Raw genomic sequence first — 18,759 nt, 5'->3', positions numbered from 1 at the left:
CCTCATGATACCAGGCCTAGCCATGTAAAGTAACCAGCTGTCCCTCATGTTATCAGGCCTAGCCATGTAAAGTAACCAGCTGTCCCTCATGTTATCAGGCCTAGCCATGTAAAGTAACCAGCTGTCCCTCATGATACCAGGCCTAGCCATGTAAAGTAACCAGCTGTCCCACATGATACCAGGCCTAGCCATGTAAAGTAACCAGCTGTCCCTCATGATACCAGGCCTAGCCATGTAAAGTAACCAGCTGTCCCTCATGATACCAGGCCTAGCCATGTAGAGTCAACCAGCTGTCCCTCATGATACCAGGCCTAGCCATGTAAAGTAACCAGCTGTCCCTCATGATACCAGGCCTAGCCATGTAGAGTCAACCAGCTGTCCCTCATGATACCAGGCCTAGCCATGTAAAGTCAACCAGCTGTCCCTCATGATACCAGGCCTAGCCATGTAAAGTAACCAGCTGTCCCTCATGATACCAGGTCTAGCCATGTAAAGTAACCAGCTGTCCCTCATGATACCAGTCCTAGCCATTTAAAGTAACCAGCTGTCCCTCATGTTATCAGGCCTAGCCATGTAAAGTAACCAGCTGTCCCTCATGTTATCAGGCCTAGCCATGTAAAGTAACCAGCTGTCCCTCATGTTATCAGGCCTAGCCATGTAAAGTAACCAGCTGTCCCTCATGATATCAGGCTTAGCCATGTAAAGTCAACCAGCTGTCCCTCATGATATCAGACCTAGCCATGTAAAGTAACCAGCTGTCCCCCATGTTATCAGGCCTAGCCATGTAAAGTAACCAGCTCTCCCTCATGATACCAGGCCTAGCCATGTAAAGTCAACCAGCTGTCCCTCATGATACCAGGCCTAGCCATGTAAAGTAACCAGCTGTCCCTCATGATACCAGGTCTAGCCATGTAAAGTAACCAGCTGTCCCTCATGATACCAGGCCTAGCCATGTAAAGTAACCAGCTGTCCCTAATGTTATCAGGCCTTGCCATGTAAAGTAACCAGCTGTCCCTCATGATACCAGGCCTAGCCATGTAAAGTAACCAGCTGTCCCTCATGATACCAGACCTAGCCATGTAAAGTAACCAGCTGTCCCTCATGTTATCAGGCCTTGCCATGTAAAGTAACCAGCTGTCCCTCATGATACCAGGCCTAGCCATGTAAAGTAACCAGCTGTCCCTCATGATACCAGGCCTAGCCATGTAAAGTAACCAGCTGTCCCTCATGATATCAGGCCTAGCCATGTAAAGTATCCAGCTGTCCCTCGTGATACCAGGCCTAGCCATGTAAAGTCAACCAGCTGTCCCTCATGATACCAGGCCTAGCCATGTAAAGTAACCAGCTGTCCCTCGTGATACCAGGTCTAGCCATGTAAAGTAACCAGCTGTCCCTCATGATATCAGACCTAGCCATGTAAAGTAACCAGCTGTCCCTCATGATACCAGGTCTAGCCATGTAAAGTAACCAGCTGTCCCTCATGATTCCAGACCTAGCCATGTAAAGTAACCAGCTGTCCCTCATGATACCAGGCCTAGCCATGTAAAGTCAGGTGGGAAAACGATAAATACCAGATTACAATAACAACTGATCCATTAAACATTTCCCCAGATCTGTGCCTCGAGACAATCCTTTCTCTCTACGGACAATTCCTTTGACGTCATGGCTTGGTTTTTGCTCTGACATGCACTGTGAACTGTGGGACCTTATATAGACAGGTGTGTGCATTTCCAAATCTCTTCAATGAATTGAATTTACCACAGGTGGACTCCAATGAAGTTGTAGATACATCTCAAAGATAATCAATGGATGGATGCACCTGAGCTCAATTTCGAGTCTCATAGCAAAGGGTCTGAATACTTATGTAAGTAAGGCATTTCAATTACTGTGTATATATTTTATTCAATCCATTTTAGAATGTTTTATTTGTTTTATTTAACAGGAAAAGCCCATTGAGACCCAGAGTCTCTTTTTTAAGGGAGACCTGGCCAAGGTAGCCGCAATAATCAATACATTAAAACATTAAAACATGATCCAGCCTAAAAAAAAGCTTTTACACTCCATAACAGAGTCTCCCATCAATATTTTAAATTATTTCAGTGGCACTAACATATCTAGATGAAGCATGGATTGCAGACTATTCCATGAGTCTGGTGCACAAGAAGAGAAGGCAGTCTTGCATAATACTGTGAATGTCCTGGGGACATTAAGTAGCAATCACCTAGCAGACCGGGTATGGTAACATAGCAACCACCAAGCAGACCGGGTATGGTACCATAGCAACCACCTAGCGGACAGGGTATGGTAACATAGCAACCACGTAGCAGACCGGGTATGGTAACATAGCAACCACCTAGCAGACCGGGTATGGTAACATAGCAACCACCTGGCAGACCGGGTATGGTAACATAGCAACCACCTAGCAGACCGGGTATGGTAACATAGTAACCACCTGGCAGACCGGGTATGGTAACATAGCAACCACCTGGCAGACCGGGTATGGTAACATAGCAACCACCTGGCAGACCGGGTATGGTAACATAGCAACCACCTAGCAGACCGGGTATGGTAACATAGCAACCACCTAGCAGACCGGGTATGGTAACATAGCAACCACCTGGCAGACCGGGTATGGTAACATAGCAACCACCAAGCAGACCGGGTATGGTACCATAGCAACCACCTAGCAGACAGGGTATGGTAACATAGCAACCACGTAGCAGACCGGGTATGGTAACATAGCAACCACCTAGCAGACCGGGTATGGTAACATAGCAACCACCTGGCAGACCGGGTATGGTAACATAGCAACCACCTAGCAGACCGGGTATGGTAACATAGCAACCACCTGGCAGACCGGGTATGGTAACATAGTAACCACCTGGCAGACCGGGTATGGTAACATAGCAACCACCTGGCAGACCGGGTATGGTAACATAGCAACCACCTAGCAGACCGGGTATGGTAACATAGCAACCACCTAGCAGACCGGGTATGGTAACTGCTGGTGGTGAAGGAGACCAGACTACAGATGTTAAGAGGGAGTTTACCCAAAAGGGCTTTGTAGATGAACACATACAAATGTAGCTTTCTGAGAATATAATGTAAAGTCCAACCTTCTATTTGGTGCAACGTGCAATGGTGGGTGAGTGACTTGGCATTTGTAATAAAGCCCAAGGATGCAGTCTCTGTAAGACGGAGGAGGCTGCATGATAAACAGAGTCCAGTCTCTGTTAGACAGAGGAGGCTGCGTGATAAACAGAGTCCAGTCTCTGTCAGACAGAGGAGGCTGCATGATAAACAGAGTCCAGTCTCTGTTAGACAGAGGAGGCTGCATGATAAACAGAGTCCAGTCTCTGTTAGACAGAGGAGGCTACATGATAAACAGAGGAGGCTGCATGCACATACAACAAGTCACCATAATCAATTACAGAGAGAAGTGGCCTGAACAAGCTTCTTTCTAGCCATAAGCGGGAAGCAAGCCTTATTACGAAAATAACAATTTAAATTAAAGCTTTGTCACAAGATTATCCACATGAACTTTAAAGGACAACTTGTCATCCAATCGAATACCTAAGTATTTGTAGGATGACATTTCTTCAATGGATAAGCCATCACATGTGACAATGCTAACGTTCTCTGGCAGAGTTCTAGCTCTGGTAAAGGTCATGCATTAGTTGTTTGTACATTCAAGACCAGTTTGAGACCATAAAGGGAGGCCTACAGTGATTGAAACGCAGTCTGGAGCTCTTCAACAGCCTGAACCAGAGGAGGAGCACATGAATAGATGACTGTATCATTTGCATATAGATGGAACTTAACTGGTTGCATCCCATTTCCCAAATCATTAATACAAATTGAGAAGAACACAGGAGCTAAAATGGAACCCTGGGGCACACCTCTATTAATCTCTAGACAGCTAGACTTGTGATTGTCAGTATATACACATTGTGTTCTGTCAGAAAGATAGTTCCTAAGCCAATTTACTGCCCCTTCACTGAGACCAATGTTTCTGAGTCTAGCTAGCAACAATTCATGGTCAACTGAATCAAAGGCCTTTTGCTAAATCCACAAACAGAGCAGCACAGTGTTGCTTTTTATCAAGTGCATTAATGATGTCATCTGCCACTGCCATAGCTGCAGTTGTGGTGCTGTGTCCCAATCTAAAGCCAGACTGAACCCCGCTCAGTAGGTTCATTTCAATTAAGATGTTAAACTGAGTTCACTATGGATTCATAGACTTTGTCCAGGATACAGAGTTCACTGTGGATTCATAGACTTTGTCCAGGATACAGAGTTCACTAGGGATTCATAGACTTTGTCCAGGATACAGAGTTCACTAGGGATTAATAGACTTTGGCCAGGATAGGGAGTTCACTAGGGATTCATAGACTTTGTCCAGGATAGAGAGTTCACTAGGGGTTCATAGACTTTGTCCAGGATAGGGAGTTCACGAGGGATTCATAGACTTAGTCCAGGATAGGAAGTTTGGAGATAGGATGATAGTTATTAGCATCTGAGGGATCTCCACCCTTTAGCAGTGGGAGGACATAAGCTGATTTCCAAATGCTGGGTATGGAATTGGTCAAGAGAATCAGGTTGAAAATGTGAGCCACAGGTTCAGTAATAATACCAGCTGCTATCTTTAAGAGGTAGGGGGTCCGGGTTGTCTGGACCTGCAGACGTTTTAGTGTCTATTGCCTTTTAGTGCTTTATAGACCTCAGTATAAGAAACAGGCTCAAAGTTCAAATGGTTGACATAAGGGCCAAATCATAACTGACTGTAACAGAGCTGACATTAGAGGCCTGGGCCATTATCAACAACTGAACCAGCAGATATGAAGTGCTTGTTAAAACCACTACAGTATCGGCTTTATCCTTCACTTCATTAGAATCCATCATTAAAAGGTCAGGAAGGCCAGAGGAGACATTAGAACCGGACCCTGATTTAATTGCTTCCAGAACTTGGTAGGGTTGTTTTAGGTTCTCTGTGGACTGCGTTTAAATAGTCATCTGATATGGACTTCCTGGTCAATCCTGTGCATTTGTTTCTTAGCGCTCTGAAGGAGGCCCAGTCAACAGGAGCATTTGTATGTCTAGCTTGAGCCCAAGAGATATTTCTCTTTCTAATTAATTCTGCCAAGTTTTCTGAAAACCAGGGATTCCCTTCCACTGATTCTACATTTCTTCACAGGGGCATGCTTATCACACATCAACACAAATGTCATATAAAAATAGTCCCAGGCATAAAATAGTCCCAGGCATATATATACTCTGTCAATATTATGGTACAGACCATGTAAGAACGCCTGTTAATCAAACTGTCTAAAATGTCTTTTAAAAATATAACGGGGTTTGGCTTTGGTCATTTTTGTATTTCTAAAACAAACAATTGCACAGTGATCACTGACATCATTACAGAATAAGGCTGTAACGTAATAAAATGTGGGGGAAATCAAGGGGTCTGAATACTTTCCGAATGCACTGTTATATGTATATATATATAAACATATACTATATATCTCTCTCTACAGTACCAGTCAAAAGTTTGGACACACCTACTTATTCCAGGGTTTTTCTTTATTTTTACTATTTTCTACATTGTAGAATAATAATGAAGACATCACAACTATGAAATAACACATGTGGAATCATGTTGTAACCAAAAGAAGTGTTGAACAAATCAAAAGATATTTTATATTTGAGATTCTTCAAAGGATCCACCCTTCGTCTTGATGAAAGCTCTGCATACTCTTGGCACATCAGCTCATTGCAACTTTTATTGATCATAGTGATTCAGGAGTATCATTAAAACAGGTTAATATGCCCCGCCAACATTAGACAACTATACAGAAAACCCTTAAATTGCTGAAATAACTTAATAAAATCAATGATGAGAGAATAGTCAGATGAATTAATACCTGGCAAACATGGTGGCGTAGCAGGAAGATGTGAATGCCATGAACCAAGAGGTTGTGAGTTCAAATCCCAGGAGAGGACATGTTGTATAATAATTACTGTATAAATGAACATGCACAATGTATGTCAAATATGTAAGTTGAAAACACTATGCTAAATGCACTGTGTGTGTGAGTATCCTTGACAACAGACAAAGAGCTATGACAGGAGCAGTAGTTCACCAATCAGGGCCTTGATTGGCTGAGGAATAATAAAGTGATGTGTAATATTTTTCATGAATATCTCATGTTCTGAAAACATGAAAACCACGTTCTGAGAACATGAAAATCACGTTCTGAGAACATGAAAACATGAAAACCACGTTCTGAGAACATGAAAACATGAAAACCACGTTCTGAGAACATGAAAACCACGTTCTGAAAACATGAAAACCACGTTCTGAGAACATGAAAACATGAAAACCACGTTCTGAGAACATGAAAACATGAAAACCACGTTCTGAGAACATGAAAACCACGTTCTGAGAACATGAAAACCACATTCTGAGAACATGAAAACCACGTTCTGAGAACATAAAAACCACGTTCTGAGAACATGAAAACCACGTTCTGAGAACATGAAAACATAAAAACCACGTTCTGAGAACATAAAAACCACATTCTGAGAACATGAAAACCACGTTCTGAGAACATGAAAACCACGTTCTGAGAACATGAAAACATAAAAACCACATTCTGAAAATGCCCAACTGGTTCTGTATGTAATGTTAGTATGGACCCAACTGGTTCTGTATGTAATGTTAGTATGGACCCAACTGGTTCTGTATGTAATGTTAGTATGGACCCAACTGGTTCTGTATGGACCCAACTGGTTCTGTATGTAATGTTAGTATGGACCCAACTGGTTCTGTATGTAATGTTAGTATGGACCCAACTGGTTCTGTATGTAATGTTAGTATGGACCCAACTGGTTCTGTATGTAATGTTAGTATGGACCCAACTGGTTCTGTATGTAATGTTAGTATGGTCCCAACTGGTTCTGTATGTAATGTTAGTATGGACCCAACTGGTTCTGTATGTAATGTTAGTATGGACCCAACTGGTTCTGTATGTAATGTTAGTTTGGACCCAACTGGTTCTGTATGTAATGTTAGTATGGACCCAACTGGTTCTGTATGTAATGTTAGTATGGACCCAACTGGTTCTGTATGTAATGTTAGTATGGACCCAACTGGTTCTGTATGTAATGTTAGTATGGACCCAACTGGTTCTGTATGTAATGTTAGTATGGACCCAACTGGTTCTGTATGGTCCCAACTGGTTCTGTATGTAATGTTAGTATGGACCCAACTGGTTCTGTATGTAATGTTAGTATGGACCAACTGGTTCTGTATGTAATGTTAGTATGGACCCAACTGGTTCTGTATGTAATGTTAGTATGGACCCAACTGGTTCTGTATGTAATGTTAGTTTGGACCCAACTGGTTCTGTATGTAATGTTAGTATGGACCCAACTGGTTCTATATGTAATGTTAGTATGGACCCAACTGGTTCTGTATGTAATGTTAGTATGGACCCAACTGGTTCTGTATGTAATGTTAGTATGGACCCAACTGGTTCTGTATGTAATGTTAGTATGGACCCAACTGGTTCTGTATGTAATGTTAGTATGGACCCAACTGGTTCTGTATGGACCCAACTGGTTCTGTATGTAATGTTAGTATGGACCCAACTGGTTCTGTATGTAATGTAGAATGGACCCAACTGGTTCTGTATGTAATGTTAGTATGGACCCAACTGGTTCTGTATGGACCCAACTGGTTCTGTATGTAATGTTAGTATGGACCCAACTGGTTCTGTATGGGACCAACTGGTTCTGTATGTAATGTTAGTTTGGTCCCAACTGGTTCTGTATGTAATGTTAGTATGGACCCAACTGGTTCTTTATGGACCCAACTGGTTCTGTATGTAATGTTAGTATGGACCCAACTGGTTCTGTATGTAATGTAGAATGGACCCAACTGGTTCTGTATGTAATGTTAGTATGGACCCAACTGGTTCTGTATGGACCCAACTGGTTCTGTATGTAATGTTAGTATGGACCCAACTGGTTCTGTATGTAATGTTAGTATGGACCCAACTGGTTCTGTATGTAATGTTAGTATGGACCCAACTGGTTCTGTATGTAATGTTAGTATGGACCCAACTGGTTCTGTATGGGACCAACTGGTTCTGTATGTAATGTTAGTTTGGACCCAACTGGTTCTGTATGTAATGTTAGTATGGACCCAACTGGTTCTGTATGGACCCAACTGGTTCTGTATGTAATGTAGAATGGACCCAACTGGTTCTGTATGTAATGTTAGTATGGACCCAACTGGTTCTGTATGGACCCAACTGGTTCTGTATGTAATGTTAGTATGGACCCAACTGGTTCTGTATGTAATGTTAGTATGGACCCAACTGGTTCTGTATGTAATGTTAGTATGGACCCAACTGGTTCTGTATGTAATGTTAGTTTGGACCCAACTGTTTCTGTATGTAATGTTAGTATGGACCCAACTGGTTCTGTATGGACCCAACTGGTTCTGTATGTAATGTTAGTATGGACCCAACTGGTTCTGTATGGGCCCAACTGGTTCTGTATGTAATGTTAGTATGGACCCAACTGGTTCTGTATGGACCCAACTGGTTCTGTATGTAATGTTAGTTTGGACCCAACTGGTTCTGTATGTAATGTTAGTATGGACCCAACTGGTTCTGTATGTAATGACCTATGATTGTAGGAATAGTCCACATGACAGGACATATGAATGTTGTAGGAATAGTCTACATGGCAGGATATATCTGCATATATCTATCTCTCCCTGTGTGCCTCTAGCCATTTGATTGTAACAGCTGAACAATTTAATAGGTGAAATTTTCTATTATGGGGTTGTCTGATTTTGCTGTTGCTTGCTGTGGAAAATGAGATGTGGACAACCATTTTTTATTAGATAATTCAAGTACCGAAAAGGTACTGGATCTCAGCTCCGCCTGGCTCTCATTTGAATCATAGTTGCCAGGTTTTTAACCACCTCTTCCATCTCTCTCCTCCCTCCTCTCCCTCAGGAAGCTCCACTGTACCAGGAACTATATCCATATGAACCTGTTCGTCTCCTTCATGCTGAGAGCTATCTCTGTGTTCATCAAGGACGGGGTTCTGTACACCCAGGAGGAAGAGAACCACTGCTTCAGACACACCGTGAGTTACACACACACACACACACACACACACACACACACACACACCATGAGTTACACACACACACACACACCGTGAGTTACACACACACACACACTCACACTCTGTACTAGGTGGAGTGTAAAGCAGTCATGGTGTTATACTGTATGTGTCCACTAGGTGGAATGTAAAGCAGTCATGGTGTTATACTGTATGTGTCCACTAGGCGGGGTGTAAAGCAGTCATGCTGTTATACTGTATGTGTCCACTAGGTGGAGTGTAAAGCAGTCATGGTATTATTCCACTACTGTGTGATGTCCAACTACTTCTGGCTGTTCATCGAAGGCCTGTACCTCTTCACCCTGCTGGTCCAAACCTTCTTCCCAGAGAGGCGGTACTTCTACTGGTACACCGTGGTAGGGTGGGGTGAGTAGAATAAACTGCTACCAACTGGGTTTGATCTCTGCTAGCCCACAGCTACTTTTTTCTGAATATTGGCTGTTACAGCTTTTGGTTCCTGGTTGGCTTTGTTCCTGGTCCATTATTACAGGGTGGCAGGCAGCCTAGCGGTTAAGAGTGTTGGGCCTACAACCGAAAAGGTCGCTGGTTTGAATTCCCGACCTGACTGTTTAATCAATCTGTCGATGTGCTCTTGAGCAAGGCACTTAACCCTAATTGCTCCTGTAAGTCGCTCTCGATAACAGCGTCTGCTAAATTACTCAAATGTCATATTTCCAATGTCACGGCCCTTATCAAATCAAATGAAATGTTATTTGTCACATACACATGGTTTGCAGATGTTAATGCGAGTGTAGCGAAATGCTTGTGCTTCTAGTTCCGACAATGCAGTAATAACCAACAAGTAATCTAACTAACAATTCCACAACAACTACCTTATACACACAAGTGTAAAGGGATGAAGAATATGTACATAAAGATATATGAATGAGTGATGGTACAGAACGGCATAGGCAAGATGCAGTAGATGGTATGGAGTACAGTATATACATATGAGATGAGTAATGTAGGGTATGTAAACATATGAAGTGGCATTGTTTAAAGTGGCAGCAGCCACTCAATGTTAGTGGTGGCTGGTTAACAGTCTGATGGCCTTGAGATAGAAGCTGTTTTTCAGTTGCTCGGTCCCTGCTTTGATGCACCTGTACTGACCTCGCCTTCTGGATGATAGCGGGGTGAACAGGCAATGGCTCAGGTGGTTGTTGTCCTTGATGATCTTTATGGCCTTCCTGATACTTCGGGTGGTGTAGGTGTCCTGGAGGGCAGGTAGTTTGCCCCCGGTGATGCGTTGTGCAGACCTCACTACCCTCTGGAGAGCCTTACGGTTGTGGGCGATGCAGTTGCTGTACCAGGTGGTGATACAGCCCGAAAGGATGCTCTCGATTGTGCAACTGTAAAAGTTTGTGAGTGCTTATGGAGAGAAGCCGAATTTCCTTACCCTCCTGAGGTTGAAGAGGCGCTGCTGCGCCTTCTTCACCACGCTGTCTGTGTGGGTGGACCAATTCAGTTTGTCTGTGATGTGTACGCCGTGGGACTTAAAACTTACTACCCTCTCCACTATTGTCCCATCGATGCGGATAGGAGGGTGCTCCCTCTGCTGTTTCCTGAAGTCCACAATCATCTCCTTTGTTTTGTTGACGTTGAGTGTGAGGTTATTTTCCCGACACCACACTCCAAGGGCCCTCACCCTCGGAGTGTGGTATCTGCTGGTTGAACCCAATGTCACGGCCCTCATCTTCTGGTTGAGCCCAATGTCACGGCCCTTATCTGCTGGTTGAACCCAATGTCACGGCACTTATCTGCTGGTTGAACCCAATGTCGTTGTCCTCATCTTCTGGTTGAGCCCAATGTCACGGCCCTTATCTGCTGGTTGAACCCAATGTCACGGCACTTATCTGCTGGTTGAACCCAATGTCACAGCCCTTATCTGCTGGTTGAACCCAATGTTGTTGTCCTCATCTGCTGGTTGAGCCCAATGTCACAGCCCTTATCTGCTGGTTGAACCCAATGTCGTTGTCCTCATCGTCTGGTTGAACCCAATGTCGTTGTCCTCATCTTCTGGTTGAGCCCAATGTCATTGTCCTCATCTGCTGGTTGAGCCCAATGTCGTTGTCCTCATCTGCTGGTTGAGCCCAATGTCACGGCCCTCATCTGCTGGTTGAACCCAATGTCACTGCCCTTATCTGCTGGTTGAACCCAATGTCGTTGTCCTCATCTTCTGGTTGAGCCCAATTCTCGTTGTCCTCATCTGCTGGTTGAGCCCAATGTCACGGCCCTTATCTGTTGGTTGAACCCAATGTCACAGCCCTTATCTACTGGTTGAACCCAATGTCACGGCCCTTTCTTACTTACTGACTTTATTGTCCCCATGGGGAAATGTTGTCAGTAAGACCAGCAGGCTAATGTTCCTATAGACCCAGTAAGACCAGCAGGCTAATGTTCCTATAGACCCAGTAAGACCAGCAGGCTAATGTTCCTATAGACCCAGTAAGACCAGCAGGCTAATGTTCCTATAGACTCAGTAAGACCAGCAGGCTAATGTTCCTATAGACTCAGTGAGACCAGCAGGCTAATGTTCCTATAGACCCAGTAAGACATCAGGCTGTTTAACAACAACTTTCTCAAACATTTATGATGATGCTTCCATTTGTTTTACCTGTTGTCTGTTTCAAATCTTGAGAAGAAAACATTCAGTTCATTAGCCATATGTTCTGGCCCTCATATCTCCCAAGGTCAGCACTAGTTTTCCCCTGCCTATGTGGGGGGCACTAGCCATGGATTTAATCCCTTGCCAGGTCACCCTTGTGCTTCCTGAGGAGAGGCTCCTCTCCACCCTTGTGCTTCCTGAGGAGAGGCTCCTCTCCACCCTTGTGCTTCCTGAGGAGAGGCTCCTCTCCACCCTTGTGTTTCCTGAGGAGAGGCTCCTCTCCACCCTTGTGTTTCCTGAGGAGAGGCTCCTCTCCACCCTTGTATACCTCCTTGTCCACCAGTATGTCTTTTGATCTCACGTTGTACATCTCTTAAAGCCTGTTTATCACCCTCAGCATAAACTGCCTTCTTCCTATCAAGTTGTGATTTTAGATGTTTTGATACCCAAGGCTTATTGTTAAGGAAGATTTTATAGGTTTTAGTAGGAACAACTGACTCAACACAGAAGTTAACAGTCTGAAACAACATCTGTGAGTTCATCAAGATCAGAGCTGCTGTCCTCAAATACCTACTACATAGTACAGTCAAAACTCCCCTGGAGACCAAATACCTCCCACATGGTACAGTCAAAACACCCTGGAGACCAAATACCTCCCACATAGTACAGTCAGAACACCCTGGAGACCAAATACCTCCCACATAGTACAGTCAAAACACCCCTGGAGACCAGATACCTCCCACATAGAACACTCAAAACACCCTGGAGACCAAATACCTCCCACATAGTACAGTCAAAACACCCTGGAGACCAAACACCTCCCACATAGTAGTCAAAACACCCTGGAGACCAGAGACCTCCCACATAGTACAGTCAGAACACCCTGGAGACCAGATACCTCCCACATAGTAGTCAAAACACCCTGGAGACCAGATACCTCCCACATAGTAGTCAAAACACCCTGGAGACCAGATACCTCCCACATAGTAGTCAAAACACCCTGGAGACCAGATACCTCCCACATAGTACAGTCAAACCACCCCTGGAGACCAAATACCTCCCACATGGTACAGTCAAAACACCCCTGGAGACCAAATACCTCCCACATAGTACAGTCAGACCACCCCAGGAGACCAAATACCTCCCACATGGTACAGTCAAAACACCCCTGGAGACAAGTGATACTGTTGTCGTTCCAGATCTGGACAGTTTCAACTGTGGGTTTCTCCCTCTCCAGGAGCCGACAGTAGGTTGGCCTGAGGTAGTTTTAACTGTGGGTTTCTCCCTCTCCAGGAGCCGACAGTAGGTTGGCCTGAGGTAGACCACAATGTGGTCTGATGTCCCCAGGGGAGGTTTGGTGGTGGCAGAAAACGCATTTGGTATTGTCCCATAGCACAAATCAAGAGTGTTATTTTTCCTAGTGTGACATTTCACATACTGGTGGTATGTGCGCAGGACTTTGTGCAAGGTACAGTAAAATACCCTAAAATACAGTTGGGTGCGTTGGGGGAGATGGATTCCAGTTTCTGTGACAGATTATGAATCATCTCTGATGCCTTTGTTATATTAGCTTTAGATTGAATGTACACAACGGTAACAGACAATTGGGGGAACGGGGCAGAAAGTAGGGCAGATAGTAGGGCAGATAGTAGGGCAGATAGTAGGGCAGCTAGTAGGGCAGATAGTAGGGCAGATAGTAGGGAAGAGGGGCAGATAGTAGGGTCGCAGTGACACAGAAAGCAGTTCAATATCGGGGGTACAGAGTCTCTCTCTTACCAGGATCCATTTATACCACTGGTCCCTGACGAGCAGGCAGACGCCCCCGCCGTGAAGTTTCCCTGTGACTGTCAGATCACGGTCCGCTCTGACCAGAGTGAAGCCGGCCGGCTCCACTTCCCTGTCTGGGGCTCTGTCATCCAGCCAAGTCTCAGTCAACGCCAGCAAACAGGCCTCCCGATATTCGTGTTGGAAGCGCAGATTGGCTGACAGCTCATCCACTTTCCCCCTCAGTGACCTGGCATTAATCAGAAGGTGGTGGGTAAGAGAAGTCTTTGTCTGATTCCCCCGCGTTTTCCACATTTGCATTTGGGATTGTAATCCACTCACAGACAATCAGGGATTAGATGTGCCATTGGGATACCCATCGCGTTTGTGTTTGAGTTGCATTGAACTGCTGTATTGGATTCCGTTGCCAGCAGCGTTTTCATCATTTAGTCCGTTTGTACACCAACAACAAGATCAGTCCAACATCCCACCACTGTGAATCCATGGTTGGCAGATTGTTTGTAAACTAAGTGTACAAATTAAAAACATAAAAGAACGCCACACTAAACGCCACGCCACACTGCAGGTCGCACCAGAGCCGTGCCCAACACTGGTTGAGCCCAATGTCACGGCCCTTATCTGCTGGTTGAACCCAATGTCACAGCACTTATCTATTGGTTGAACCCAATGTCGTTGTCCTCATCTTCTGGTTGAACCCAATGTCACGGCCCTTATCTTCTGGTTGAACCCAATGTCACGGCCCTTATCTGCTGATTGAACCCAATGTCACAGCTCTTATCTATTGGTTGAACCCAATGTCACAGCCCTTATCTGTTGGTTGAACCCAATGTCGTTGTCCTTATCTTCTGGTTGAACCCAATGTCACGGCCCTTATCTGCTGGTTGAACCCAATGTCACGGCCCTTATCTGCTGGTTGAACCCAATGTCGTTGTCCTCATCTTCTGGTTGAACCCAATGTCACGGCCCTTATCTGCTGGTTGAACCCAATGTCACAGCTCTTATCTGTTGGTTGAGCCCAATGTCACGGCCCTTATCTGCTGGTTGAACCCAATGTCACAGCTCTTATCTACTGGTTGAACCCAATGTCACAGCCCTTATCTGTTGGTTGAACCCAATGTCGTTGTCCTTATCTTCTGGTTGAACCCAATGTCACGGCCCTTATCTGCTGGTTGAGCCCAATGTCACGGCCCTTATCTGTTGGTTGAACCCAATGTCACAGCCCTTATCTACTGGTTGAACCCAATGTCACGGCCCTTTCTTACTTACTGACTTTATTGTCCCCATGGGGAAATGTTGTCAGTAAGACCAGCAGGCTAATGTTCCTATAGACCCAGTAAGACCAGCAGGCTAATGTTCCTATAGACCCAGTAAGACCAGCAGGCTAATGTTCCTATAGACCCAGTAAGACCAGCAGGCTAATGTTCCTATAGACTCAGTAAGACCAGCAGGCTAATGTTCCTATAGACTCAGTGAGACCAGCAGGCTAATGTTCCTATAGACCCAGTAAGACATCAGGCTGTTTAACAACAACTTTCTCAAACATTTATGATGATGCTTCCATTTGTTTTACCTGTTGTCTGTTTCAAATCTTGAGAAGAAAACATTCAGTTCATTAGCCATATGTTCTGGCCCTCATATCTCCCAAGGTCAGCACTAGTTTTCCCCTGCCTATGTGGGGGGCACTAGCCATGGATTTAATCCCTTGCCAGGTCACCCTTGTGCTTCCTGAGGAGAGGCTCCTCTCCACCCTTGTGCTTCCTGAGGAGAGGCTCCTCTCCACCCTTGTGCTTCCTGAGGAGAGGCTCCTCTCCACCCTTGTGTTTCCTGAGGAGAGGCTCCTCTCCACCCTTGTGTTTCCTGAGGAGAGGCTCCTCTCCACCCTTGTATACCTCCTTGTCCACCAGTATGTCTTTTGATCTCACGTTGTACATCTCTTAAAGCCTGTTTATCACCCTCAGCATAAACTGCCTTCTTCCTATCAAGTTGTGATTTTAGATGTTTTGATACCCAAGGCTTATTGTTAAGGAAGATTTTATAGGTTTTAGTAGGAACAACTGACTCAACACAGAAGTTAACAGTCTGAAACAACATCTGTGAGTTCATCAAGATCAGAGCTGCTGTCCTCAAATACCTACTACATAGTACAGTCAAAACTCCCCTGGAGACCAAATACCTCCCACATGGTACAGTCAAAACACCCTGGAGACCAAATACCTCCCACATAGTACAGTCAGAACACCCTGGAGACCAAATACCTCCCACATAGTACAGTCAAAACACCCCTGGAGACCAGATACCTCCCACATAGAACACTCAAAACACCCTGGAGACCAAATACCTCCCACATAGTACAGTCAAAACACCCTGGAGACCAAACACCTCCCACATAGTAGTCAAAACACCCTGGAGACCAGAGACCTCCCACATAGTACAGTCAGAACACCCTGGAGACCAGATACCTCCCACATAGTAGTCAAAACACCCTGGAGACCAGATACCTCCCACATAGTAGTCAAAACACCCTGGAGACCAGATACCTCCCACATAGTAGTCAAAACACCCTGGAGACCAGATACCTCCCACATAGTACAGTCAAACCACCCCTGGAGACCAAATACCTCCCACATGGTACAGTCAAAACACCCCTGGAGACCAAATACCTCCCACATAGTACAGTCAGACCACCCCAGGAGACCAAATACCTCCCACATGGTACAGTCAAAACACCCCTGGAGACAAGTGATACTGTTGTCGTTCCAGATCTGGACAGTTTCAACTGTGGGTTTCTCCCTCTCCAGGAGCCGACAGTAGGTTGGCCTGAGGTAGTTTTAACTGTGGGTTTCTCCCTCTCCAGGAGCCGACAGTAGGTTGGCCTGAGGTAGACCACAATGTGGTCTGATGTCCCCAGGGGAGGTTTGGTGGTGGCAGAAAACGCATTTGGTATTGTCCCATAGCACAAATCAAGAGTGTTATTTTTCCTAGTGTGACATTTCACATACTGGTGGTATGTGCGCAGGACTTTGTGCAAGGTACAGTAAAATACCCTAAAATACAGTTGGGTGCGTTGGGGGAGATGGATTCCAGTTTCTGTGACAGATTATGAATCATCTCTGATGCCTTTGTTATATTAGCTTTAGATTGAATGTACACAACGGTAACAGACAATTGGGGGAACGGGGCAGAAAGTAGGGCAGATAGTAGGGCAGATAGTAGGGCAGATAGTAGGGCAGCTAGTAGGGCAGATAGTAGGGCAGATAGTAGGGAAGAGGGGCAGATAGTAGGGTCGCAGTGACACAGAAAGCAGTTCAATATCGGGGGTACAGAGTCTCTCTCTTACCAGGATCCATTTATACCACTGGTCCCTGACGAGCAGGCAGACGCCCCCGCCGTGAAGTTTCCCTGTGACTGTCAGATCACGGTCCGCTCTGACCAGAGTGAAGCCGGCCGGCTCCACTTCCCTGTCTGGGGCTCTGTCATCCAGCCAAGTCTCAGTCAACGCCAGCAAACAGGCCTCCCGATATTCGTGTTGGAAGCGCAGATTGGCTGACAGCTCATCCACTTTCCCCCTCAGTGACCTGGCATTAATCAGAAGGTGGTGGGTAAGAGAAGTCTTTGTCTGATTCCCCCGCGTTTTCCACATTTGCATTTGGGATTGTAATCCACTCACAGACAATCAGGGATTAGATGTGCCATTGGGATACCCATCGCGTTTGTGTTTGAGTTGCATTGAACTGCTGTATTGGATTCCGTTGCCAGCAGCGTTTTCATCATTTAGTCCGTTTGTACACCAACAACAAGATCAGTCCAACATCCCACCACTGTGAATCCATGGTTGGCAGATTGTTTGTAAACTAAGTGTACAAATTAAAAACATAAAAGAACGCCACACTAAACGCCACGCCACACTGCAGGTCGCACCAGAGCCGTGCCCAACACTGGTTGAGCCCAATGTCACGGCCCTTATCTGCTGGTTGAACCCAATGTCACAGCACTTATCTATTGGTTGAACCCAATGTCGTTGTCCTCATCTTCTGGTTGAACCCAATGTCACGGCCCTTATCTTCTGGTTGAACCCAATGTCACGGCCCTTATCTGCTGATTGAACCCAATGTCACAGCTCTTATCTATTGGTTGAACCCAATGTCACAGCCCTTATCTGTTGGTTGAACCCAATGTCGTTGTCCTTATCTTCTGGTTGAACCCAATGTCACGGCCCTTATCTGCTGGTTGAACCCAATGTCACGGCCCTTATCTGCTGGTTGAACCCAATGTCGTTGTCCTCATCTTCTGGTTGAACCCAATGTCACGGCCCTTATCTGCTGGTTGAACCCAATGTCACAGCTCTTATCTGTTGGTTGAGCCCAATGTCACGGCCCTTATCTGCTGGTTGAACCCAATGTCACAGCTCTTATCTACTGGTTGAACCCAATGTCACAGCCCTTATCTGTTGGTTGAACCCAATGTCGTTGTCCTTATCTTCTGGTTGAACCCAATGTCACGGCCCTTATCTGCTGGTTGAACCCAATGTCACGGCCCTTATCTGCTGGTTGAACCCAATGTCATTGTCCTCATCTTCTGGTTGAACCCAATGTCACGGCCCTTATCTGCTGGTTGAACCCAATGTCACAGCTCTTATCTGTTGGTTGAGCCCAATGTCACGGCCCTTATCTGCTGGTTGAACCCAATGTCACGGACCTTATCTGCTGGTTGAACCCAATGTCACAGCTCTTATCTACTGGTTGAACCCAATGTCACAGCTCTTATCTACTGGTTGAACCCAATGTCACAGCTCTTATCTACTGGTTGAACGCTTTGCTCTTCTAGGTCTGAACATCAATGTGTTCAGGTTTCAGGTCAGCTTCCTCATCTGTTCTCTCTGTCTTCAGGATTCAGATCAGATTCCTCATCTGTTCTCTCTGTCTTCAGGTTTCAGATCAGATTCCTGATCTGTTCTCTCTGTCTGTGTGTTTAGGTACTCCCACCATTTGTGTAACTGTCTGGGCTGCTCTGAGGCTTCACTTTGACGACACAAGGTACGTCCAAACCAGGGTTACATCTTTACATGACTCATGTAAAGATGTTTACAACAGACCTAGGAACTGCACATTCACTGTCTGTTTATACCTCAATAACAAACGTGTGAACTTTTGAATAAAGAAAGTCTGCAC

At 45.3% G+C, this 18,759-nt stretch overlaps 1 protein-coding gene across 3 annotated transcripts in view; it reads left to right on the top strand.

Annotated features, from left to right (window-relative positions):
* LOC110508271 (pituitary adenylate cyclase-activating polypeptide type I receptor-like) overlaps nt 1–18,759 on the top strand; it is a 72,976-nt gene that overhangs the window by 32,648 nt on the left and 21,569 nt on the right. For all 3 annotated transcript variants that reach the window (XM_036966603.1, XM_036966601.1, XM_036966602.1), the window contains 3 exons: nt 9,030–9,162; nt 9,414–9,567; nt 18,564–18,624. In XM_036966603.1, coding sequence (XP_036822498.1) covers nt 9,030–9,162; nt 9,414–9,567; nt 18,564–18,624 — 348 coding nt within the window. The remainder of the gene's footprint in view (nt 1–9,029; nt 9,163–9,413; nt 9,568–18,563; nt 18,625–18,759) is intronic.

Source organism: Oncorhynchus mykiss, chromosome 28, assembly GCF_013265735.2.
Source record: "Oncorhynchus mykiss isolate Arlee chromosome 28, USDA_OmykA_1.1, whole genome shotgun sequence".
In the NCBI taxonomy this organism is placed as follows: Eukaryota; Metazoa; Chordata; class Actinopteri; order Salmoniformes; family Salmonidae; genus Oncorhynchus; species Oncorhynchus mykiss.
Note: the sequence above shows the minus strand (reverse complement) of the source record. Positions and strands in the feature narration are given on the sequence as shown.